Here is a 24,887-nt window from a genome sequence, read left to right as displayed (position 1 = left end):
TGCTGTGACACAGGCCTCTTTCTTCACTCATCAGTCTGACTCTCAGGTCACCTTCTGTTTTTTGTTTGTTGTTTTTTGTTTGTTTGTTTGTTTTTTGTTTTTGCCAGTCATGGTGATGCATGCCTTTAATCCGAGCACTTGGGAGGCAGAGGCAGGTGATCTCTGTGAGTTCAAGGATAGCCTAATCTACATAGAGAGTTCCAGGACAGCAACGGTGCTCTAAAGAGACCTGTCTCTAAATAAATAATATTTATTTTAAAGTGTGTGTGTGTGTGTGTGTGTGTGTGTGTGTTGGGTGGAGGGGTATGTGCTTGTGAGATGGGTACCCACTGAGGCCAGAAGAGGGTGGCAGATCCCCTGCAGCTGGAGATACAGACAATTTGTAAACTGTCTGATCTGGGTGCTGGGAACCAAACTTGGATCCTCTGGAAGAACAAGCAGGACATGTTCTTTTTTCAATTTAAAGATTCCTCTATTTCATTTTATATGAGTGTTTTGCTTGTATATACATATGTGCACCACTTGTGTGCAGTATCTACAGAAGTCAGAAGAGGGCATCAGATTCCCCCAGAATTGGAGTTATAGATGGTTGTGAACCACCATGTGGATGCTGGGAACTGTTGTAAGAGCAACAAGTGCTCCTCACTGCAGAGCCATCTTTTCAAGCCCACCTCCTGCTTTTTTTGTGTGTCTATTCAGTGAATAGCTCTGTGTGTGTCTCTTGCTGCTTACACTTGCTAAACGGGTCACCCATTCTCTTGACTCTGTGTCAACTTCACTTCCACTGAGTGCCTGCTTCCTTACCATGACATTGTCTTGAGACTTGTGGAAATTTACTGGTCTGACAGTTAAAAAAAAAAAAAAAAAAAAACACTCTTACTATGGTTTCATTTGAGTGGAGTCAATTGCTCCTTGTTTGTGATTCTCAAAAACAAGTGTGTGCTTATGCTCCATGGGGATTTAATCAACATGACATGTGGTGGCATCTGCAGAAGTATGCTATGGTGCCTGGCAGCTCAGAGGAGAGTACACAGTCCCTTCTGGGCTGGGGCTGGTGACAGTTGAGTTGGACTTTAGGTTGACCAAGTTAAATGAAGGAGGGAGGGGAGGGAGGGAGGGAGGGAGGGAGGAGGGGAGGGAGGGAGGGAGGGAGGGAGGAAGGAAAACAGAAAGACAGAATGAGTGGCAAGGGCTGAGTGTGGATGTGAAGGCTGGACATAGACTCAAGAGCTTTGTGGGCCTCATCAGAGAGTTTGCATTTTTATTAGAAACCAAGATATACTTTGTTTTATTTTTGATTTTTGCTGTCCTCAAATTTACTATGGAAGTGAGAATCCTCCTGCATCCGTTTCCTAAGTTTGAAGATTACAGATGTTGGCCTGCAACTTAGCCCAAGATGTCCTTTGTTTTATCTTTATTCCTGTTGCCTTTTTTTTTTTTTCTGAAACAACTTAGCTGTGGCTGTTCTGGAGTCCTGGAACTCCATTATGTAGACAAGGCTGGCCGCAACTCATAGAGATCCACCTGCCTCTGCCTCCCGAGTGCTGGGATTAAAGGTGTGTGCCACCAAACTCAGCTTGTTGCTTTTTAAATCCTGTATTTTTATTGCATTTGTCTTTATACTGTGTAAATGTGTATATTTATGAGCTTGCACTGGCTCCCAGGATGCTCAGCACAGTGCTAAGCACTTCAAATAGATCAACTCTCATTGTACACTCTCAGCTCTGAGTGCAGCACAGGCATCCTGGTGTACAATGTGTGTCACCTCATTTCTTAGTAGAAAGCTAAGCAGCTGGCATGAGGTCACCATGCTGTTGGTTGCTAGGTGAGGTGGGAGTGGGCACCTTCAGGGCCAACTCCTGTATTATATACCTTCCCAGTATCCCTTCACTTTATGGTGCAGGCTGGGCATGCCCACAGGCATTCCTGCCCATCACCTTCATCTTTTAAACATGCTCCATGTCCTGGGCCCACGTGCCCCTAAAGGTGTCTAACACTTCATTGTCCTCTTCTTTCTTCTGTTTTTGTTGCCCTTGAACTCAACTGTACAGCCCAGGCTGACCTCAAATTCAAACAACTTTCCTATCTCAGTTCTCTGAGAGCCAGGACTACAACAAATCCATCACGCTCAGTTCATCTTTTCTTCTTAAACTGAGTGTGCTCAGGAATGCACTGCTCAGTTCCCTATGCCATCCAGGTTGGCCTCAAGTTCACAGAAATCCTTCTGTCTCGCTTTTCCAAGTGTAGGGATTACAGGGCTTATACCAATATGCCTAGCTCACTCCACACTTCCACTCACCCCCACCCCACTATTTCTGAGAGGTCATTCTGCTACATAAATGTAAATGGAGTTCTCCATTGGTCTAAGTAATAAAAACCCAGAGTCAGATATAGAGGAAAATGCTGAGAGATCAGAGAGAAAGAGCAAACCACTGCCACGCCTTACCTCCTTAGCGTCTCAGCAGACAAGAGCATGATTTCCTATTTCTCCCTGCTTATATCCTGTTTCCTGTCTGTCTGTACAGACCTCCAGATCTCTTTGGTTAGCTAGTGGCAAGCTCCATTCTCTGACCTTCAGACAGGCTTTGTTTGTACAAGCAAGATATCACCACACATAAACAACATCCTTATTGGCTTTTGTGGCTGCAGAGTGTCTTGTCATATGCCTTATTGATTACTTGTTATTTACATTGAGGATGTCATTGAGAATGTTTTCAGCAAGCCATGCTATAATGGCATGATGTCATTTTACTAGTATATCTGGAACCAACTTCCTAGAAACCGAATTCTTATATAATCATCGTGTGTGTGTGTGTGTGTGTGTGTGTGTGTGTGTGTGTGTGTGTGTGTGTACATGCCCATTGAGGCATTAGAGCCTCTGGAACTGGAGTCTCAGGCATTTGTGAACTGCTTGATTTTGGGTGCTGGGATCTGAACTCCCATCCTCAAGACCGGGCAACAAGTGCTGCTAATTGCTGAGCATCTTTCTGCTCTTTCTGCCCCATTGCTAGTTTTTAGGGTATGAATGCTTGTGTCCTAAAGTCAGGTTAAAATCCTAACCCACTGACAAGGTGGTGGTATTAGGAGATAAGGACTTTGAGGAGGTAATTAGGTCACCAGATTACAGCTTCCTTCATGACATTCAGACTCTTATAATAGAGGCCCCAGAGAGGCTGGGCCTGCAGCTCAGTGGTAAGGCACTTAGCTAGCATGTGCAAGCCCCTGGGTTCTGCCTCAAGCACTGCCAAAAAAAGAAATGAAGAACTGTTGATTCCCATCTGCAGCATGAGAACATAGAGCAGGCACTCACTGTGAACCAAAAAGCAAGCCCTCACTGGCCTCTAGTCTGCCTGGATGTAAGGCTTCCAAGTCTCAGGACCTGTAAGAATTCAGTTTCCCAGGTCCACCAGTCTCAATGGATAGAGCTTTGTTCCAGTAATCGGAGCAGCTTGAGGTAGCAGCCACTGCCAAGTGCCCTTGCTAGCATTGTAGCACATTAGCACTCCTCCAGGGGTAAAAAAGAGCCCGTTTTCCCATACTGCAGCCAACACCATGTGTTTTAATCTCCTGCCAATCTGATAAGTGAAAAACAGTATTTCAGAAGCATTTCCTTTTGTGCCTACTAAGATGGTGGACAGAGCTTTCCCACAAAGTGATGTTTGAGATAGCATCCCTAGTAGACAGCCCCACTGAGGAGTGAGCCAGGATGGTCTTTGAGTACAGTGTCCTAACCTTCCCGGGACTTCATGGCAGCAGCCGCTCATTCTGGCCAGGAATTACCCTGATGCCCGAATGTATGAAGCTAGCCTCTCTGAAACTTGAGTTTTCATGGAGTGTGTGTGTGTCACCTTCTCTCCAGGGATAACATCTGTCTCTTCCCCGATGTCTAAAGAGATCAAGCAAAGTGGTTTTCCCTTCACTACCTTCCTCAGGCCAGTCAGACTTTATTTTATCTTTAAAAAGTTTTATTAGCCAGGTGGTGGTTGCACTCGCCTTTAATCCCAGCACTGGAGAAGCAGAGGCATTCAGATCTCTGTGAGTTCAAGACCAGTCTGATCTACAGGAGGTAGTTCCAGGACAGCCCCCAAAGCCACAGAGAAACCCTGTCTTACCCCCCACCCCCAAAAAAGTTTCATTTATTGTACTTTATGTGCATGGGTATTTTACCTGCATGCATATACATGTGCACCCCATGTGCGCCTGGTGCCATGGATCCCCTGAAACTGGAGTTACAGTTGTGAGCTGCCATGTGTCTCCTGGGAATTGAACCCAGGGCCCTAGAGGGCCACTTAACCACTGAGGCACTAGATAGCCTTGGGTGGGGAATGGTGGTCCATATCTGACAGCCCAGTGCTTAGGAGGCAGAGGCTAACTCTGAACAAAAAACTGACCTTGATCTGCTGCTTCTGCCTCCAGCTCTCAGGTGCGGGTGGGGTGGGGTGGGGTGGGGGGGGTGTCACAAGTGTGCAATACTAGGCCCGGTGACTAGAAAAGACGTTGTAGGCAAGTTTTCTTACCTTTCTTTTCCTTTCCTTTTTGTTTTGTTTTGTTTTTTAAAGATTTTTATTTATTTATTATGTATAAAGTATTTTTGCCTGCATTCCAGCAGAGGGCACCAGATCTCATTCAAGGTGGTTTTGAGTCACCATGTGGCTGCTGGGAATTGAACTCAGGACCTCTGGAAGAACAGTCAGTGCTCTTAACCGCTGAGCCATCTCTCCAGCCCTTGTTTTGTTTTTTTCAGACAAGTTTATTCTGTGTAGCTTTTGGAGCCTGTCCTGCAACTTGCCTAGGCTGTATAGCAAGATCCTGCCTCAGGAAAAGAAACTAGGGCCACAGCTGAAGAGATGGCTTACTGGCTCTTCCAGAGGACCCAAGTTTGCTTTCCAGCACCCACATGGTGACTCATAGCCATTCCTAATTCTAGTTCAGGGGATCAGACGCCCTCTTCGGGTCATCTCAGGAACTGCATGCACATGGTGCACATAAACACATGCAGGCTAAACACTCAAACACATAAAATAAATCTTTTATTAAAAAAATAAAAAAGTGAGGGCTGAAGATATAATTCAGTTGGTAGACTGGTTCCTTATCATTAACAAGGGCCTGGATTCCATCCCCAGCACTGCATAAACCAGGTGTGTGGTGTCACAAATGTCTAATCCCAGCTACATAGACAGCTCTAGGCTAGCTTGGGTTACATAAGATCCTGTCTTAAAACACCACAACAGTTACTGTCAAATTTAGGCTAGGAAAACTAGGCAGTAGTGGCGCACACCTCCCAGCACTTGGGAGGCAGAGGCAGGCAGATTTCTGAGTTTGAGTGAGTGCCAGGACAGCCAGGGCTCCAGAGAAACCCTGTCTTGAAAAATAAAAAGCCTTAGGCAAGGAAAGAGCAGGGTAACTTGTCTAATGGTTTGAATGAGCTATCTTCCCAAAGATTCAGGTAATTGAACACTTGGTCCCCAGTTGAGGAGGTACAGCCTTGCTGGAGGAAGTGTCACTGGGGTAGGCTTTGGGGGTTTATAGCATAGCTCAATTCTAGTTTGCTGTCTCTTGTATGGTTGTAATGTGATCCCTCAGTTTCTTGCCACCTGCTGCCCTGCCTCCCCAAACCTGTCATTATGGACTCTCCTAGAACTGTAAACCAAAGCCTTGCTCTCTAAATTGCTTTTGGTGATGGTGTTTCACCTTTTCCTTGGAGTCCGTGTCTCACAGAGATGGCCTTGGCTTGGAGAGCTGGAACCCTGAGATAAGAGTTCAAGGGAAGGGCACTGTATAGAGGAGTTGGGAAGAAGGGACAACTGTGGTCAAGGAAAGGGGGCCTTTTGAGGTCAGCCATGCTAGCCACCTGCAGCCATGTGACTGCCCCGGAGCCCACTTGGAGTGCAAGGTGAAAGGGGCGATTGTCTCCCAGGCCTTCTCTGCATCCCCCTCAGGAATCTCTGAGCACCTTCACCAAAGTGTGCTTCTCAGTAGCCTCACACTGGCCCTCCCTCAGGGTAAGACCATCACAGGGCTAGATTGCAAGCTAGGCTGCTGTATGGTTGCTTTTATTATTTGTAATTACTTATTTTGAGACAGGGTCTCATTGTATAGCTCTAGTTAGTAAAATTTCTGTGTGTGTGTGTGTGTGTGTGTGTGTGTGTGTGTGTGTGTGTGTGTGCCACAACACCTATATAGTCAGGAGACAGCCTGAAGAATTCAGTTCTCTGTTCACCATGTGGGTGCCAAGGACAGCCTGAAGAATTCAGTTCTCTGTTCACCATGTGGATGCCAAGGATGAAGATCAAGTTGCCAGGTTTGGTGGCAAGCACCTGAGCTATCTCCACAGCCTGGAGCATAGGGTTCCTCACCCTCAGTGCTGCTGACATTTGGGGCCCAGTTCTGGGGACGGCCCTGTGACTAGCATCCCTGGCCTCTACCTAGCAAAGAGCGGTAGACTTCTTCACAAGTATCAGCAAAACCACATCTCCAAACATTTGCCACTGTCCTGTTGGGGGCCAAGTCCCCAGACAAGGGGCACTGAACTTATATTTAACCCCAGGGCTGTGTGTTCAGGTGCCAACATGAAAATGCTGGAAAAGAAGTGTGAGGGGCAGACTCCCCAGACTAGAATACATCTTTGTTGCCTGACACGGTGTGATTTCTCTGAATGTTCCAGGAGATGGTTTCAACCCTTCAAAGCCCAGAGCTTGACTACTTGCACAGGAATCCTGGTGTGTGTGTGTGTGTGTGTGTGTGTGTGTGTGTGTGTGTGTGTGTGTGTGTGTCCCATAGCTCGGTGGTAGACCTAGGGACATGTTTCTTCACTGTTTCATGATGAAGGTACTTGTGTCTTGGGGTTGTCAGGAAAGAAGATGGGCGAAGCACTTACACCGGTGCCTGGCTCTGTGCCAGCTGCTGTGAGCGCAGCCCCTCTGGAGGCCGGGCTTGTGTGTATGGAGGCTTATGGAACGGCTGTCCCAAATGAACAGGGTCCTGAGCTGCCATGACCCTCCAGGACTGTCCTGACTGAGGCAAAGGACTAATCAGCAAGTGTGGGAGGGGTGTGAGCTTGGGTGAGTTCCCCCGGGGAGGACAGTGGCACCTCTGTCATCTAGGAGTATGAGGGCTTCAGGCTGGGAGTGTAAATTTGCGGTAGAGCATTTGCCTGTACCAGTCATACACGGGCTTGGCTTCCATCCCTAGCACCACAAGGTGTGTGTGTTAGGGGTGGGGGACGTGGCAAAGGGACAGTACAGACACCACCACAGTGTGAGCTGATGCTGATATGAGGCTAGAGTTGGAATTGAAAATGCCTCTAAACAGTGTGGATGCCAGAGTATTGATCTCAGTCTAACAATGACCCTGTTCCTGACTGTTCCCAAGCCATGTCCCCTTTCTCTGTTCTTAATGCCCTTCTTGGAACAAGAATCTGGACAGGTGCAGGCAGGCACACCCACACCCATCATGTTGCAGAGGGCAGAAGGAAGGGAGTTCCCGCCTCCCTCCAGCTGTGTGACCTGGGGGCCTAGGCCATTTGCACTGTGGGAACTGTAGTTTCTGCTGAGAAGGCTGAGCAGATGCTCTCAGATGTGTACCTGCCGTACCTGGGAACCTGTTATAAAGAAACCTCAGGAGCTTATTTCGTAAATCCCCCAGTGCATCCATACCCAAGACAAACCAGGTCAGTCAACAACCCATTGATTTAAATCTGAACTCAGAACCTCATCTGTCCCTGGGGAAATACAGGCAGCTGTGAGCGCAGCGCCACCTGCTGGCTGATGCCAGCTGCATGTACAAGCAGGCAGGCTCACAGTACACAAGGACTCCAGTGCAACTGCACAGTGCTGCATTCTCCTGCCTTCTATCAGGGAGATCAGGTGAAAGTGGGTGTCAAGAGCAGCATTAAATGACCAAGAGCTGTCACTAGAGCACAACAGGAGAGTGCTTGCATTGCCCATAAAAGTACCTTTCTTAAGTGTTTGAATGTGACAAGTGCAAATAGTGGCCCCTCCTGCGCAGTTCCAGTCCTAATGCTGCCATGGGTCCCTGTCCCACACTGTTCTCCCACCTTCCTGGCTAAACGCAACCAAAGTAAGTCTGCTGTCCCTGGCTGCTCGGGGCCTTCAGAAGGAGGTACGGGATGAGCCACCTGTCCAGGCCAGCTGAGTAGTGATGGGATGCCCTGTCTTTGAACTGTCAAGGTGAAAGGGGGCATGGTCGTGGTAGGTAGGTGGGTGGAGCTGGCAAGTCAGGACAGGACCAGTTGGCAGCTCAGCCCTCACCCTTTGGGTCATCTCCAGCACCACAAAAATAACGACAATAAACAGATCAGCATGACAGAGCTGAGAGGCGGAGGTAGGAGGATAGGAGCTCAAGGCTATCCTCTCAGACATAGCAGGTTCATGTCCAGCCTAAGCTACAGCAAACCTTGTCTGGAAAACAAAGCACGCAGGGGTTGGGGAGATGTGGAGTCTTCATCTTCATCTGAAGGAGACTTCCTTGAGTCTGGCTCAGAAAAAGCTAAGCTTGACCCTAAGGGATGCCAGGCCCAGACTCCAGACACAGGCATCCTTAGCACCTGCCCTAGTTGCTTTAGAGGCTGGGTCACTGGGGTCATACAGAAAGGCTTCTGTAACTGAGGTGTGGGCCAACCAGACCCAGGCACACAAGCATCCACCTCAAGCCCACTCATTGCAGAGTGGCTTCCCCGTTACCCTTACCCATCCTTACTGTGCTAGCTGAATGGACAGTATGTGGAGGAGTACCCCCGGGAAAGGCTGAGCCAGAGGGAACCGTCACAGCTAGTAGGGCAGCTGTGATGAAACAGGACAGAGTGTGAGTCAGGTTGGCTATTTGGAGCAACTGGGTTCCTGCGTTGGAGGCTTGATTTCCTAGACAATGAAATGCAAACACGGTATTACACACCAATGAATGTTAGAGGACCTTCACGAGCAAACAGAGGAGTGGCCTTTCCAAACCGTCAGAGTTATGTAAGTGGTGGTTATGGCTCCCACAGCCTGAAGTACAGATGTGAGGAGGGCTAGCATAATGTGTAGAAGTGGCCAAGAGAGTGTCTTTTTCATGGGACACTCTCAAGAGCTCAGAGGTCAAGGACCCAACAAAGTTTTACTTTTTTTTTTTTTTTTTTCAAGACATGGTTTCTCTGTGTAGCTTTAGAGCCTGTCCTGGAACTTAATCTGCAGATCAGGCTGGCCTGGAACTCAGAGAGATCCACCTGCTTCCCAGGAGTGCTGGGATTAAAGGCGTGTGCCACCACCACCTGGCCAAATTAGATGTTTCTGTGTGCTCTCTGTTGTCTGCATGCATGCATGCATGCGTGAGTGAGTGCATGTGACATCTAGAGGATGGCCTCTGGTGTAACCCTTAGGAAGGCTGACCACCTTGAGATGGGTTATCTCATTGGTCTGGGCTTAAAAGTAGGCCTAAGCTGTGTGGCTAGAGTCTCAGTGCCAGGATTGCAAGCAGGCACCAAGCATAGTGTTTTAATGTGGGCTCTTTGGGCCAAGCTTTAAGACAAGTGCTGCATGGACTGAGCCATTCCCTCCACCTAGGGCTGAACTTAAGTCCTTATGCTCATTACCAGGCACATTACCAAGTGAGGGACCCCCCTGCCCCCATGTGTTCTATTTTTACTTCTCACCTCTTCTAAACTGTAATTAGTTTTACTTCCGTTCACAAATCCGTGTGTTTTTTGAGTTTGAGGTGGGGTCTCATGTAGCCAAGCTGGCCTTAAACTGTATTTCTACTGCCTACACTTCCATAGTGCTGGAATTGGAAGTTTGTACCACAGTGCCAGGCTTTAGACTGTGGCCTGGCCCAGGGACATGAACCACAAGAACACATGGCTGCCTCCATTCTTCACAGCAGCTTGGTGAGGTAGGATTACTTCCAGGCCCAGAAGAAACAGGCTCAGAAAACCAAAGGGAGTTGCTTAAGGACCGTTTGTCATCTGGCTTCACCTATGGGCCCAGTACCCTGTGTTTGGCTCTGTCCAGTCCCACAGTCCCATGATGCCTAGGCAGCTCCAAGTCACCAACCTAGCAGAGCAGGGGCTAGTCCAAACTGGCTGTTTATTTCCCATGCCAAGTGAGACAGACCCCAGAGTACTCCAGAGCTGGGGGACCACACCCCACTCCTCAAGCCTTGATGCAGCAGTTGAATTAGCAAACTCTTTCATGGGGAAGCACAGTTATAGGCCAGTGCTGTGTTGATGGGCTTGGTTTCATGGTGAATCTGTCACTGTGCCTGAGCCACCTGGGGCCATTCTGTTCTTTCTTCATCTGAAGTGGTTCACCTACTGTCCCAACCTACTTCTTCAGCTAGTATCACACATCTCACAGACCCAATATCCCTCTCCCACAGGGTGCTTCCTCTTGTGTGCTCCCTGCTCATCTGAGGTGGGCCACCCCTCTGCCCTTCCTTTGTCACCTGCCTTGACCTGGTCCGAGGACTCCAGCTAGTCCCCACCTGGAGAACCATTGTTCCTGATATATTTGACATAGCATGCAAACCAGGACATTCATTAGAAGATATATTCCGATTCACTGGTATAACCCTGGACTGCCCAGGCAGAGGACAAATGGTCTCCCTACTGACAGGTCTCCCCTGCTCCAAACTGGGCCTTGACTTTCAAGACCCATCTCCATGTTAGCAGCACACTTCCTAGACCTTGGGCTCAACCCTCCCCCTAATCAGGACTTCATAGTCTTGGATGGAAAAGCAAGTCTTAATTCCCCATCCTCCATCCCAAACTCTCTCAAGGCCTTCTCATAGGTAAGTGCCAAGGCCAAGAAACAAGGAACCTACCCTTGGTCCTGGCCAGAGCATGAGGCTTCTGTTGCAGAGACCTCTGTGTTATGCAAGCAGTCTTAATCTCATCTCCAAGTGCCTAGGAAGACCAGCCATTACCTGCTCAGTGGAACAGGCAGGTGTTAAAGAGATCTACCTACATTTGGGAGGTGCTGATAGGCAAACTGTCACCCCCATGGGTTTCAGTTTAGACTTGGGGGGGCCCAGCCCTTCTTTTAGAACCTGCGTGTAAACTGGTTTCAATAAACTTTGCTAAAGCAGACAGTACTAGATAGCAGAAACAGGGCCCAGGCCCAGAAAGCTCCTGCCCCCTCCCACCCCCAACTGCCAACAATCCATAACCAAGCTTGGTGCTTTTGGAAACAGACATGCTTCCATCTTCCACGGGCCTCTGATACTCACACATCCACCTGTCTGTCTTTCTGTCTTCCAGAACAAAGGCTCTCAGTGGTGTCTGAGCTGGGACCTATAATACCCGGTGCAGCCTCCCACCCCCCACAAAACAACTGCCCAAATCCAACCCCTAGAAGTCAGCTGAGTGAACACACAGCTCAGGAGGTGGTTTTCCGATGAGTCCCAGAGTAGTTGTAGGAAATGGGATGGCGTGTCCCTGGCCTCACGGTGAACGTATTTATGGGGCTTCCATAGTGGGTGGTGCCGTGGAGAGACCTGGAGAAAGTGGAAGGGGAGCAGTGAAGACCCACATGCAGTTGGTTGGTCCCCACTCTACCCACCTCTCCCAGAACAGAAAATTTAAAAATGCGATGTGATAGACTTCTGAACTCCAGGGTGGGACCAAGTGCACCAGACAGCCCTGCTGGCCGCACAACTCCCCTGGTAGTCTCTGTCACTCAGACTCCTTAGCTCCCAGCCTGCATCTGAATCCATTTTTCCACTCGGGTCCAGTAAGTCTCCCTTCCTTCTATCCTGATTTGAAGCCCTGAAATCCCAGAGGGCCAGAGGGGAGTGAAGAGGTGTGTTGGGAAGAAAGGAGCCCACCAACAGCACCCTGTCCAGGTATGTGTGTCTTCCTCCCTTCTCTCTTAGTCACAGGCTATGGACGTGCACTTGCCATTAACTCTGTTCACGCATCCCTGGTCGTTAACCCCCGGGGGTCCTTCCCCAGCTCACCTGGTTCCTTTAGCAGGGACGAAGCCATAGTCGCCAGGTTTGCTGCCATTACCACCGCCTCCGCTGGGCAGCTTGTACTTGACCTCAGCTGTACCTCGGGAGCCTTCCAGCGACAGCCTCCGTGCGTTCAGGCCTCCAGGGGCTGCGCGGCCAGCCGAGTTGACCCGTCGCGTCTCGGGGCCCCCGGGTTGCGGTCCGAAGCAGTTAGGGGAGCTCATGCTGCGGCCAGTGGCGCCGCGGGGCGTCCCGGGGTTGTGGTGGGGCTCCCCGACATACAGGCGTTTTTTGATGAGCGAGCGTCCGCTGCCTGAGAGGCGATCCAGGCCCCCGAACCCGGAGTATTGAGCGCCAGAAAAGCGCGAGAAGCTGCGAGCCGGATTGGCCCCGGGGCCCGCGTCCAGGGACTGTCCCAAGTCCGAGAAGTTGTTTGTGGGTGGGGACCCTTGACGGCTCCGATGCTGCAGCTCAAGGGCGGGGGGCTCAGGGTCATTGCTGAACTCTGGTGGCGGCGGAATGATATCAAAGCAAAACTCCTCTTCTTCCTCTTCCCTCTTGTAGGAAGGAGAGGGTGGAGAGGAGAAGGATTTGGGGAGGGCGCCGCCCTGGGGTAAGCTTGAGGGAGCCTGTCTTTCCCGGGCCACCGAGGCCACGGCTGGGGACTCGGCCTTGGTCCACCCATGCCTGTGGCTTGGCTCTGGGCCCTGTATGTCTCTTCCCTGCTGGGGCTTCCACTGACTGGGTCCAGCGGGCCGTGCTGAGGTCCGATGGGAGTCCTCTGTCTCACTGGGTGCCTTAGGGACCACAAGGAAGGAGTTGGGCCGGCTACCTCTGTAAAAGATGCTGTCAGAGCTGGCCTCTGTTTGATTGCTATGGTTACGGAGACTCCCTGGCAGAGAGGACCTTCCCAGTCCCATCGCAGTCCCTCCAGGCCTGCCCTTCTGTGCCCTCTGTCTGGCTGCAAGGAGCAGAGCCATTGGGGAGCCCCGCTCCACTACCTCCCCAGTCACCGGGTGTCTGAGGAGTTGGTCAGCAGGCTGGACTTGGGTAAGAGGTTTGGCTGGGTGCCTTTGGGGCTCCTTTTCATCCACTAGTCCTCCTGAGTCTGTGGCCTCGCCTCTGGCCCGAGTGGGGATCACCACAGCAACCCCTCGGCTGTGGGTGTTGTGGCTGCGATGGGGTTTGTAGAGAAATGGTACCTCCTCTCCACCAGTGGACATCTTTGGTGGGAGGGCTGGAGGGGAGAGGGTTCCATTTGTGGACAGTTGGGTGGCCACTGCATTTTCTTGAGATTCTGGCTTTTCTCTCTGCCTCACTGGGACAAGGTCCTTCTCAGCCATCAGCTGAGATGATGGGATGGACAGCTCAGGTGTGTCCTTGGTTGATGTGTCCTGCCCCGGTGGGTGCTTGGTTGATGTGGTCTGCCCAGGTAGGTCTTTGGGTGGTGTGGCCTTTCCAAGTGTGTGCTTGGGTGGTGTGGTCTGCCCAGGTGGGTCTTTGGGTGGTGTGGCCTGTCCAGGTGCAGGCTTGAGTGGTGTGGCCTGCTCAGGTGTGTGCTTGGGTGGTGTCACCTGCCCAGGTATGTGCTTGGGTGGTGTCATCTGCTCAGGTGTAGGCTTGAGTGGTAAGGCTGGCCTAGGTGTGGCCTTGGGTGGTGCTGCTGGACCAGGTGTAATCTTGGACTGGAGTGGTGTGGCCGACAGAGGGGTGGCAGGCAGCTGGGGTGGATTCTTGGTGACAGGCTTATGTAATCTGCCATTATCAGTCCCATTTTCAAAGATTCTTCCCCCCTCCAACCTGGGTTTGGGAGGCAAAGATGCTATGCTGGGTTTGGCTTCTTTCTCTGCTGAGGAGGCAAACCGAGCCTCCAGCTCATTCCGGATCTGCTTGACACTGGGGGCTGTAGTACCCTGGGGGATGTAGTCCACAGGGGGTAGGGTCGGGCTGCTGGTGGTTTTTCTCTCTGAAAGGTGGTTGCTGGAGGGACTCTTCTCAGAACCACAGGGGTGTATCTTCTCAGGCAGGCTTGGAGGAGCTGCCGCCTCTGATAAGCTGGAGCCCTTCTTGCTCTCCTTGTCCTTCAAGGCCACCATAGAGACTGGCCTGTGGCCAAGTGACCGATCCTCTTTCCTGGACCCACAGAGATAGGCTGACAGCTCACTTCGAAGCTTTTCCATCTGCCGGGGGTCCCTCCAGTCAACGGGTTCTGATGAGTCTGTGTCCTCCAGAGTGGGGGGGTCGGGTTTGGAGTTGGGAGTAGGTGAGCTGGATTTTGGGATATTGGTAAATCCAGAAGATGGAGGGACTGCCTGCTCAGTAGAGGGCAAAGGAGGAGCAGCTGGGGGAAGGGAGGGCGCTGGTGGAGGAAGTGGGGGAGCAGGTGGAGGCAAGGGAGGAGCTGGGGGTGGAACTCCAGCTTGTCCATTTGTCTGGGGTTCAGATTGCTTGAGCCTTGGGCTGCCTGGTGTCTCAAGCCTGGGCTCTCTCTGGTGCTCAGGCTCCAGGGCCCTGTCTGGGTAAACTTGAGATGCAGGGCGGATGCTGAAGCTGGAAGGCAGTGGGAGGCTGGCTTCCTCCTCCTCTGGGGAAGCCCCTGGTGCTTCCAGAACTGGGATAGAGGAAGTCCTGACTGGAGTTGGGGGAGGCACCTTGAATGACCTGGGGAATGTCAGGTGGGATTCCGGGGTAGGCCCTAGGGGGCTCCCCTTTAGTTCAGCAGGGCTTTTGGGGGGGCTGGTTCTGGGGTCTTCTGGCTGCCTGCCATTGAGTGCTACTTCTGATTTCCACTTGATAATACCCCCACTGGGTAAGAGACACATTCCAGCTGTGTGAGGAGAGACTGGACTCGGGGGTCCAGGGACTGGCAAAGAAGGTATAGGGGGGTTTAGAAAGGTTGATGGTGGGGCAGGGGGGATGAAGTCTGGAGGGGTAGGTGTTGATGGCGGGGAGAGGGTAGATGAGGTATCCAATACTGGGGTGGGGGGTGGGGGCTGTGCTGGGTGGGGTGGGGGTTCCACAGCAGGGGAGGGGGAGGGGGAGGGATAGAAGGAGGTGGTGGTGGAGGGGACTCCGCTGGAGACTGTGGACTGTCCTGGGGTGGCCCTGGAGCTGGGCCTGGAGGAGGTGGGGGGATGGAGGATTCGAGGTCATAGTGTACAGGCCTCAGGTCGCCCACAGAGCTGTACAGTCGGAGGTTGCCATTGACTAGTGAGCTGGTGCCTGGAAGAAGGGAGGCAGAGATGTGCAGTAGAGTCGGTCTCCATCGCCCTCCCTCCTTTAACAAGGCTTTTTCTCTCTGTCTCTTTCTTTTTAATGTGGGGGGGTGTGGGGGGGTTGTTACCATGGCATGGCTGTGGCAATTTGAGGACAACTATGGGAGTAAGTTCTCTCCTATCAGGTGAGTTCTGGAGACTGAACGTGGTTCAGACTTGGTGGCTCACCTTCCCACTGATCCATCTTTCCAACCCAAAGCCAGTCTTTGTGCCTGGCACAGGGAGAGGGGCTGGCCAAGAGAAACAATAGTTCTTCCAACCCTGACTAAGGAAGCAGCAATGCCACCTAGGAGTGGTCCCCTTCTTACTGTGATTCCCACTCCAGCCCCCAGAGCATCCTTGGTGCTTATACTAAATTCTGTAAGCCCATGTAAAAAGTTCTTTGTGGTTCCCAGTGATTCAGGGAAGCCAGGTGTGGTGGTTCATGCCTGTGATCTCAACAGTTGAGAAACTGAGGCAGGAGAATTGCCATGAGGCCAACCTGGGCTACATAGTGAGACTGTCTCAAACAAATCCAAGACACCCCCCACCAAAAAAGGAAAAAAAAGGGGAGCTGGGGAGATGATTCAGTGAGTAAAGGCTTGCAGAGCCCCAGCACCCACTAAAAGCTGACAGGGTTACACCTGTCAGCCGAGTACTGGGAAACAGGGGCAGGCCAGTCACTAGAACTCACTGGCCAGCTGGTCCTGCCCAATTACTAAGGGTGGAAAGGGACAGAGAGAAAACATCTGATGCTGACTTCTGGCCTCCTCACACCTACACCTACACACAGACACAGACACAGACACAGACACACACACACACACACACACACACACACTAACAGGTACACATGCATACTACATACATTAACAACAAAAAAAAGGAAGGGGGGACCAAATCAGGGATTATAGAGAGAGGTGGGAAATGGTGGGGATGGGATGGGGACAGGAGAAAAAGAGGAGGAAACAGTTTGCACAAACAACTGGCTCATGGTCTTGGGAGACCCTGAGTCTGTGGGAACCCATTCTGTCACATCGGTTAGAACCTCTGCAACAGGGTCTGGACTGGTGGATGGTGCAAAGGAAGGAAGGTTCCCAGGGCAATGTGGCTACAGAGAAGGACACCTGGAGAGTCTCCTCTTTACATCACACTTATCTTCCTGTTTCCATCTCAAAATGCTTAGGAAAGAACAGCAAACCTGGAGAAGGGGCACCTGGAATGGAGCATCTGGGGGGTCCCAACAGCAATAAACAAAACAAACAGAGATACTACTCACTAAAGCTTATTCTTGTTTGTTTTGCTCTAGGGATGGAACCCAGGGCCTTGTTTATGCTGGTGCTGTTGGCCTCTGGCCTCCATACACTCTGCCACTTGCTATATGCTCAGCCCCTGAAGTTTATTCATGAAGGGGTCAGTCAAACAGACAACCAACACTGTACATTAGTAAATCATTACCAAGATGAAGGCAGCAATAAAATCTGCAGGGGAGGGGTGCTGAGGGGCCTTCCTAGTGGAAGGTGACCTTGGAGCACAGGGATGGCAGGAGGGGGTTGAGATGCAGACCCTGGGGTGAAAACCTGCCTAGGTTAATTAAGGAAATCTCTTGTGGCAGAGGTGGGAGGAGGGGCAGGGAAGCAGTGAGTGAGATCCCAGCAGTCTTCCCTAACCTTTGCTCTGAGCGACACAGGATGTCACTGGGCAGGTGTGAGTGGATACACTAACACTTAGTGGCCTACATCGACCCCACACATGTAGTCCTCCAGAACTGTCACTGCTGTCCCCAAGCAGGGCACGTGTCCTGCTTAGCTAGAGCTAAGGTAGATTTGTCTGACCCCAGAGGTCTTGCTGCTGCCTTCATCCTGCTGCGACTTTAGTCCCTCCCCTTTCCCATTTCCAGATGAGTCTTAGCCAACCATGGCTCTCCCCATATCCCAATCTGCTGTTCTCACTGTCTTTCTTGGCAAGTGCCTAAGCTTAAGGCCCAGGACTCTGACTTTGCCTTAAGCTCGGGAAATGGGGCAATAGTTTGGTTTTTTTTGTTTTGTATTTTAGTTCAGGGCCACAGAGAATGGAAAGAGATGAAGAAACCACAAGATCAGAGTTCTCTTACCTCCCACTTCTTTGTCTGCAAAGTCTTCTGGGACAGAGGGGGTAGGTACAGCCAGCCCATGGTTCTCCTGGGCATTCTGAAAGAGACCAGAGAGAGGTCAGGGAACACGGAAATGACCAGCCAGATCCCCGATCCCGGCTGCTGGATGTTGTGTTGCTTGAAGAAACTGCAGGGACGGAGTAGTTTTACAACTTCATAAGTTTATGAAAACATTAGAGTGAATTGACCTATTTTAGATTCACTTAAATAATTAATTATGTGTGCAGTGCCCACAGAGGCCAGAAGAGGCCAAACTGGAGTTACACACAGTTGGGAATGACCATGTGGGTGCTGGGAACTGAACCTGGGTCCCCTGCAACACCAGCAAGTGTTCTTAACCTATGAATCATCTCTCCTAAGAGTGAATTTTAAAAGATGAATCTAGGCTGGGAATATATTTCAATTGGTAGAGTGTTTGCCTAGTATACACAAAGCCCTGAGTTCGAGCCCTGACACTGCAAGAACCAGGTGTAGTGGGGCATGCCTGTCATCTCAGTACCCAGGGTAGGAAGTTCAAGGACATCCTCAGCTCAGTTTGAGCTTGAGAGACATGAGACTTTGTCGGAAAAAAGAAAAAAAAAGAAGAAAAAGAAAGGCTAGTGTCCTGTTGTCTGTCCTCAGCTACAAATGTATGCTTTGGGGCTGCCAGTCACATTGTGTAGTTACAGTCTTGGAGGGTAAAGGTGCTTGCTGCAAGACTGACGGCCTGAGCTGAGCTCGGTCTCTGGGAGCCAGAAAGGAAGGGGAGAACCAACTCCTGGAAACTGTTCCCAGACCCATGGAAAGAACCCCGCTTGCAGTGGCTCCTTCTGGCTACCCAGTGGCCAAAAGTTAACGTTCACATCCCCACCTCCTGTTTACTCTGGGATTTCATCGGGAATCTACAGACAAAGAGTAAGCGGTGAAGCAGGGCTTTGGAAGTAGTGCAGGTGCCCGCTGATCGCTAAGGTATCCGAGCAGAACATGTTTACACAGCTGTCCTCGTCCACATCTGCACGTCCATCCGAGTGTGAGTCTCGTTTGCATTCTATCCTGCTCCCCCAACACACATTTCCATAGATCAACAAAGTGCGCACACACACCTGTCCCTCTGAAGATCGGCAGAACAACACGGTGCTATGGAAGGGTCTGGGGGGCTTGGCCATTGGTCCCCAAGCCCACTGTCCTTTCTCGCTCCCTTATCACACCACCTCACCTTCTACTCTGACAGTCTCCCTCTCTCCCTCTCTCCCTCCCTTCCTCCTTCCCTCCCTCTCCCTTCTTTATTTCTTTTCTTTCTGCTTCCTTTCTTTTTTGATAGCACAGACTGATCTTAAAGTCACTACATAGCAACGATCGCCTTGAACATGCCGGTATTCCTGCCCTCTTCACCTCCCCAGGCTGGGATTCCAGGTCTCACCAGCACACCTGGCTCATGTGGTGCTGAGGGTCAAACAATGCTTTGTACATGCTATGTAGGCACTCTACCAACTGAGCCCCAGCCCCAGCGTCCCCCCATCTCAAACAAGAAGAGCGCTGCTGCGAACACACCATCCATCCCAGTCACCACTCGATGGAAAGACATCCCGGCGTTTACCAGATAAAGAAGCTGTCACAAACATTTGAGAACTATTGTAAAGCACACCCTGGCAACACCACACCCAGGTCTGTGGAGCCCATGCTGGGCGTTTTGCCCTCCACAGCTGCTCCTAAGGTCTAGCTACACCAACCATTGTAAATGGGCAAGGGTTGAGAGCACTGACTTTGGAGCCTGAGGCCTAGATGTGATCAGCCCTGCTACCTAACCACAGGACTGTGCCTGCTGTCCCTGCCCGTGAAATGCTTCTAAAACCAGAATGTACCTATCTGAGGAGGTCATGAAGAGTAGGTGAGGTGATGTCCAGAAAGCACTGGGCCCAGAGCATAGCTCACTAAACGATGCTAATGTAACGAAGAAGCCTCCGGCTGCCTATGTCAGTCAGGCCCTACTGACCTGCTGCTGTCCTGAACCCAAGCAAGGCTTCGTCTGCCCTCCAGAAGTGCAGAACCCCCCCTACTCCACCATCTCCACCGCACAAGCACACACCTCTTGTTTGCTTTCTCCATAGTTTTATGTGCATGGGCCTGAGTGTACTGTGTGTGTGCAGGAGCCCTTGGAGGTCAAAAGACTCCTGGGACTGGAGTTATAGTGGTGATGAAGCACCACATAGGAGCTGGAACTGAATTCCTGTAAGAGGAGCAAATGCTCTTGACTGCTGAGCCATCTCTCCAGCTTCTTTACATGGTTTCCTTTTTTTTTTTTTTTTTTTTTTTTGAGACAAGGTCTCTAACATAGCCCTAGATGTCCTGGAACTCTGTAACCCAGGCTGGCCTGCAACTCACAGAGATCTGCCTGCCTTGGCTTCCTGAGTGCTGAAATTAAAGGCACATGCCAACATATCTGACTCTAGATGGTTCTTGATTTCCTCTGATGAAACTGGGGGACTTCTTGGCGCCCAGGGTCCTACCAGGTCTTAAGGCATCTCAACTAGAAAGCCCAGTTGTCACTGGTGGTCCCATGCTGCCAACCCTCTAGATTTAGGAACTCAAAGGTAGTAAGGTGCCAAGTGCTCTTGAAATATCATATCAGACCCTGGTTGCCAGGACCCCTCAGTGCCTCCTGCTAATCTGTGGCAACTGTTCCTTTTCAGACTCCTAAATAGTTCTGATGTTAGAATGACCCTGACGACCATATCATCTTAGCTACTGCCCCCACTCAATCCACATGGTCACGGCATACATGCTGTTACTGACTCTGCACAGGGCAAGGACAGGGTCCCTGCCCATCAGACCCTCTGAGATGCACCACACATCTTCACTGAAGACTCTCTTTGAGTGTGATGGGGACCAGGGTCAAGAGCTCTGACGACTTTGAAACATAAGTGGAAATCGAAAAGACTAGAGACTTGGCATCAAAAGTCTTGGGTTCTGTTTGTGCTCAGTTTTGCAAGCAATGTGACCCTAGACAGGCAGTGAGAAGTTGGGATGGAGACAGTGCTGCTGGGCCATGAAACTGGGACCTTGCCCTACATTCTTTCAAATCCCTTGTTGGAGCCAACATAGGGCTACTTTAAAACGAAAAAACAAGGTCTTGTTATGTAATCGCACACTGTTGCACCATTCCGAGTGCTAGACTTAAACAGTGTACTGCCACACAGAGGTCTATTCAACTCTCCCTTTCGTAATTTATTTTTAAAGCCCAGCATTTGGGGGCAGAGGCAGGTGGATCTCTGTGAGTTTGAGGCCAGGCCTGGGCTACAGAGAGAGTGCCAGGACAGACTCCAAAGCTATACAGAAAAAGATGTGTCTTGAAACCCAAAATTTATTTCGGTTTATTTATGTATATAAGTCTTTTGCCTTTATGTATTTCTGTGCACCGTGCACATGCCTGGTAGCTGCAAAGGACAGAAGAGGGCATTGGATCCTCTGTAAGTGTAGTTACAGATGGTTGTGAGCAGCCATGTGGGTGCTGGGAACTGAACCCAGGTCCTCCGCAAGAACAACAAGTGCTCTTAACTTGTTGAACCACTCCTCCAGTCCCCAACTCTTCCTTTTCTACATATTCCCGAGACCCACTTTCTTCACAGAAAATACAGATACTAGGAAGCATATATAAATGAAAGCAAAACACTCATTACATATAAAATAACCCTGAAAGATGCTACTGCTCGAGGACATCATCTCCTAATGCTTCCCCAACAAAGGCAAAAAGCTGCAACCACGAAAGCCAAGCTGCCTGGGGTTCTGGGAGCACCTCCAGGAGCACACTCTCTGCCTTTCCATCTTTGCCCCTGGGAGCACCTCCTGGGACCACCCCCATGACTGCACACATGTGCAAGCAGGAGCCCTCGTGCATGCGCACATGCTCGCACACACACACAAACACAAACACACACACACACACACACACACACACACACACACACACACACAGAAGAGTAAAAGAGAAGGGCTTGGAGGTACATTTGCAGGCTATGTATGATGCTGGTGTGGGAGAGTGGTGTGCCATGAAAAGCATTCAGGGACAGTTGGCAGTTACTGACTGTAAACAGTTTACCAGATAACAGTATGTCATCAACACTACCTTCCAGAATGTCACTAGAGCCTGTCTCCCTAGGCAATACTCAAGGAGATCTGTCTGCCTCCTGAATGCTGGGATTAAAGGTGTGCACCATCACCAACACTGCCCGGCCAAAATACAGCTTTAAAAAATTAAAATAAACTGGGTAGTAGAGGCACAGCCTTTAATCCTAGCACTCGGGAGGCAGAGGCAGGCAGATCTCTGAATTTGAAGCCAGCCTGGTCTACAGTGAGTTCCAGGACAGCCAGGACTGTTACACTGAGAAACCCTGTCTTGAAACTGCCCTCCACAAAATAAAATAAAATAAAAAATTGAAATAAAAATCAAATGTGGCCAATTTCCAGAAAGTTCTATGGAATTTTTTGTACCATATTAGGGTTAGTTAGAAAAGATTATGCAATCACTGTAAAGTGGCTAAAGTTATAATGATGATAAAAAACAAACAAACAAAAAACCTAGGGCCAGGGAGATGCTGCTCCAAAGCACCTGTCTCCTGAGCATTAGGGACCTGAAATCAGATCACCAAAACCCACATAAAAAGCTGAGCCCGGTGGTGGTAGCGCATGCCTTTAGTTCCAGCACTCAGAGGCAGAGGCAGGCAGATCTCTGAGCTAAAGCCAGCTTTAACTGCTACACAGAGAAACCCTGTCTCCAACAAATATAAAACAAACAAACAAACAAAAAGCTTAGCTAGACATCATGGTGTACACCTGTAATTCTAGCACTTGGGAAGCAGAGGCACGAGGATCATGTTTAACAGTAACCTGGGCTATGAGACCCTGTCTCAGAAAAATCAAAAGCAAAGTTACATTCTTCCTTGGGGCCAACAAGATGGCTCAGACAATAATGTGCTCGCTGCCTAGCAGAGTAAGCCTGCAAAGTGACTTTGGTTCAAGGCCACACCCTCTCCTGCTGTGGCAGGTGCCCTCACTCAGTGCCTGGGGCAGAGTCCAGCCTGGCTCTGCCAGTCAGGAATGTCATGAAACTGGGCCTAAGCACTTCCTTGTCTCTCCAACCAGACAACACCCAGAAGCTACAGCCGTGGGCGGTATCACTCCCTTCACAGAGGATCATGGTGGCACCTCAGCTCAGGGAGGTCACGGCCAGTGAACCAACTGGCAGGCAGGGCTGGCAAGAGGCCTGGTGGAGAGAAGTGCCACTGTGAGGAGATTCACACTATTTTCTTTACTTCTCTATTTCTTCACTTTAAAAAGAAACTAAAAGTCCAATCTGGTCTTTAACTCCATTTGTAGCCAAGATTGGCCTTGAACTTCTGATCCTCCTGCTTCTATTCCCATATGCCAGATTATACGCATTAAATCACTGTGTCCAGCTACCTTCTTTCTTTCTTCCTTTTTTTGTTTTGTTTGAGACAGGGTCTTACGATGTACCTCTGGCTGTTCTGGTACTCCCTCTGTAGACCAGGCTGGCCTTGAACTCACAGAGAAGCGCCTCCCTCCACCTCCCAAGTGCTAGAATTAAAGGCATGCGCCACTGCACCTGGCTCTTCCTTTCTTAAAGTACACTTATTAATTATGTTTGTGTATGTATATGTATGCTTGTGGGATGCACACACGATGGTGAACTCGTGGAGGTCAGAGGACAACCTGTGGGAATCACTTCTTTGTTTCCACCATGTGGGTCTCAGAGATCAGATTTGGCGGCAAGTGCCTTTTCCTACGGAGCCATCTTGCAGTCCTTTAGTTTCCTTTCTTAACAAGTGATTGTATTTCATTCATAATTAAAAAAAAAAAGAAACCAACAACAAAAAACAACACTGTTAAGATTCTTAAAAGTTATTGTGGTTGTAGGGTGTTGAGCTCATGCTCAATCCATGAAGCTAGCCGGGAGGGTGAGGCAGGAAGATCAGGCTAAGTTCCTGGACAGCCTGGACAGCAGAGTAGGACTGTGTCTTAAAAGACGAAACTGAACTAAACTAAAGCCCACACTCAGTACCCCTCAGCCTGGTGGCACATGCCTGTAATCTCCACACTTGGACGGCAGAGGCAGGGGGAGTGCTATATGTTTGAAGCTAGCTTGGGCTACATATGGAGACCCTGTCTCAAACACACACACACACACACACACACACACACACACACACACACACACACACACACAGAAAAAAAAAATATGAGCTGGGTACAGTATCAAACTCCTATAATCAGCCGGGCGGTGGTGGCACACGCCTTTAATCCCAGCACTCGGGAGGCAGAGGCAGGTGGATCTCTGTGAATTCGAGACCAGCCTGGTCTACAAGAGCTAGTTCCAGGACAGCCTCCAAAGCCACAGAGAAACCCTGTCTCAAAAAACAAAAAACCTCCTATAATCCCAGTACTTGGGAAGTGGAGGCAAGAGGAGTAGTGAGTTCAAGGCCAGCCTGAGTGGGTTACATGAAGTTCTGTTTTAAAACAACAAACTAAACAACCCAAATACGGTATCCAAAAGACAGAGACAGTAGCGGCCACAGTAAGTGCTCAGTGAGAGTCCCCTCCTGCCTTCAGAACTCAGTTTCCCCATCTGTACTCTGTAAAGTAGGGAGACCCCACCTGCCTTGGGTTCGTTGGACTACTGAGGCTGAGGCGTGCCCATAAACCCCAAAAAGCAGACAGAGGAAGGTTATACTGTGGCTAGGCTCGTCTCCCTGTGGGAAGTTGGAGAGATGGCTCAGCAGCCAGGAGCATGGAGTGTTTTCCTGAAGACCTGGTTCGATTCCCAGCACCCCACAAAGGAGGTGCCTCAGAACTCTGTTACTACAGTTCCAGGGTATCCAATGCCTTCTTCTGGCCTCCCTGGCAAAACACACAGACACACACACACACACACACACACAGCACATAGACATATATGTGGGCAAAACACGCATACCACAAAAATAAGTGAGCCTCAAAATAATAAAGCAACAATAGAACCCCTCTGTGGGTTAGTAAGAGCCTAGAAATCCAGCTGCTCTGCCCAGCGCATAGCCTGTGACTCCTCCACACACATGCATTGAGGAAATGGGTGTTTTTCTACTCTCGGGGATAAGTCACCAGGCATACTCTCCTGCCCTTTTGCTGTCATTTTAGGGAGGAAGAGGAAGAAAGAAGGGGAAGAAAACATGAGCGGAGGAAGTAGTTAGCGCCCTCCCACCTCTAGTCCTCCCCTCCAGGGCAAGGAGTTTTGCCTGGTGGAGTGTGCGGCTCACCCCTGCTGCCAGAGAGCTCAAGGAAGCCGGCCCCTCCACTCTGATGGCTCTATCCTACCCCACTGACCTTCTCTTGCCCTGTAATGCACCTCCTCATGCCTGGGATTCCTAAGAAGCCAGCCCAGGGCAGATCCCTAGAGGCTGGGCCCCAGGCAAATGCATGGCTGACCTTGGTGTGGGAGAGCCCAGATAGTTGTACATTGCAGCCTGAAAGCCTTCCTCCTCCTGAGGCATCGAACTGTGAGAGGGGTG

The 24,887-nt window shown here is 50.3% G+C and overlaps 1 protein-coding gene across 1 annotated transcript in view; it reads right to left on the bottom strand.

Annotated features, from left to right (window-relative positions):
- Positions 1 to 11,369: 11,369 nt before the first annotated feature.
- Positions 11,370 to 24,887, bottom strand: part of CUNH6orf132 (chromosome unknown C6orf132 homolog) — a 29,787-nt gene continuing 16,269 nt past the window's right edge. The window contains 5 exon segments of the mRNA XM_035451993.1: positions 11,370 to 11,487; positions 11,950 to 13,457; positions 13,578 to 14,962; positions 14,965 to 15,165; positions 17,311 to 17,386. Coding sequence (XP_035307884.1) covers positions 11,370 to 11,487; positions 11,950 to 13,457; positions 13,578 to 14,962; positions 14,965 to 15,165; positions 17,311 to 17,386 — 3,288 coding nt within the window.

The sequence above is a fragment of the Cricetulus griseus genome, assembly GCF_003668045.3.
Source record: "Cricetulus griseus strain 17A/GY chromosome 1 unlocalized genomic scaffold, alternate assembly CriGri-PICRH-1.0 chr1_0, whole genome shotgun sequence".
Classification (NCBI taxonomy): domain Eukaryota; kingdom Metazoa; phylum Chordata; class Mammalia; order Rodentia; family Cricetidae; genus Cricetulus; species Cricetulus griseus.
Note: the sequence above shows the minus strand (reverse complement) of the source record. Positions and strands in the feature narration are given on the sequence as shown.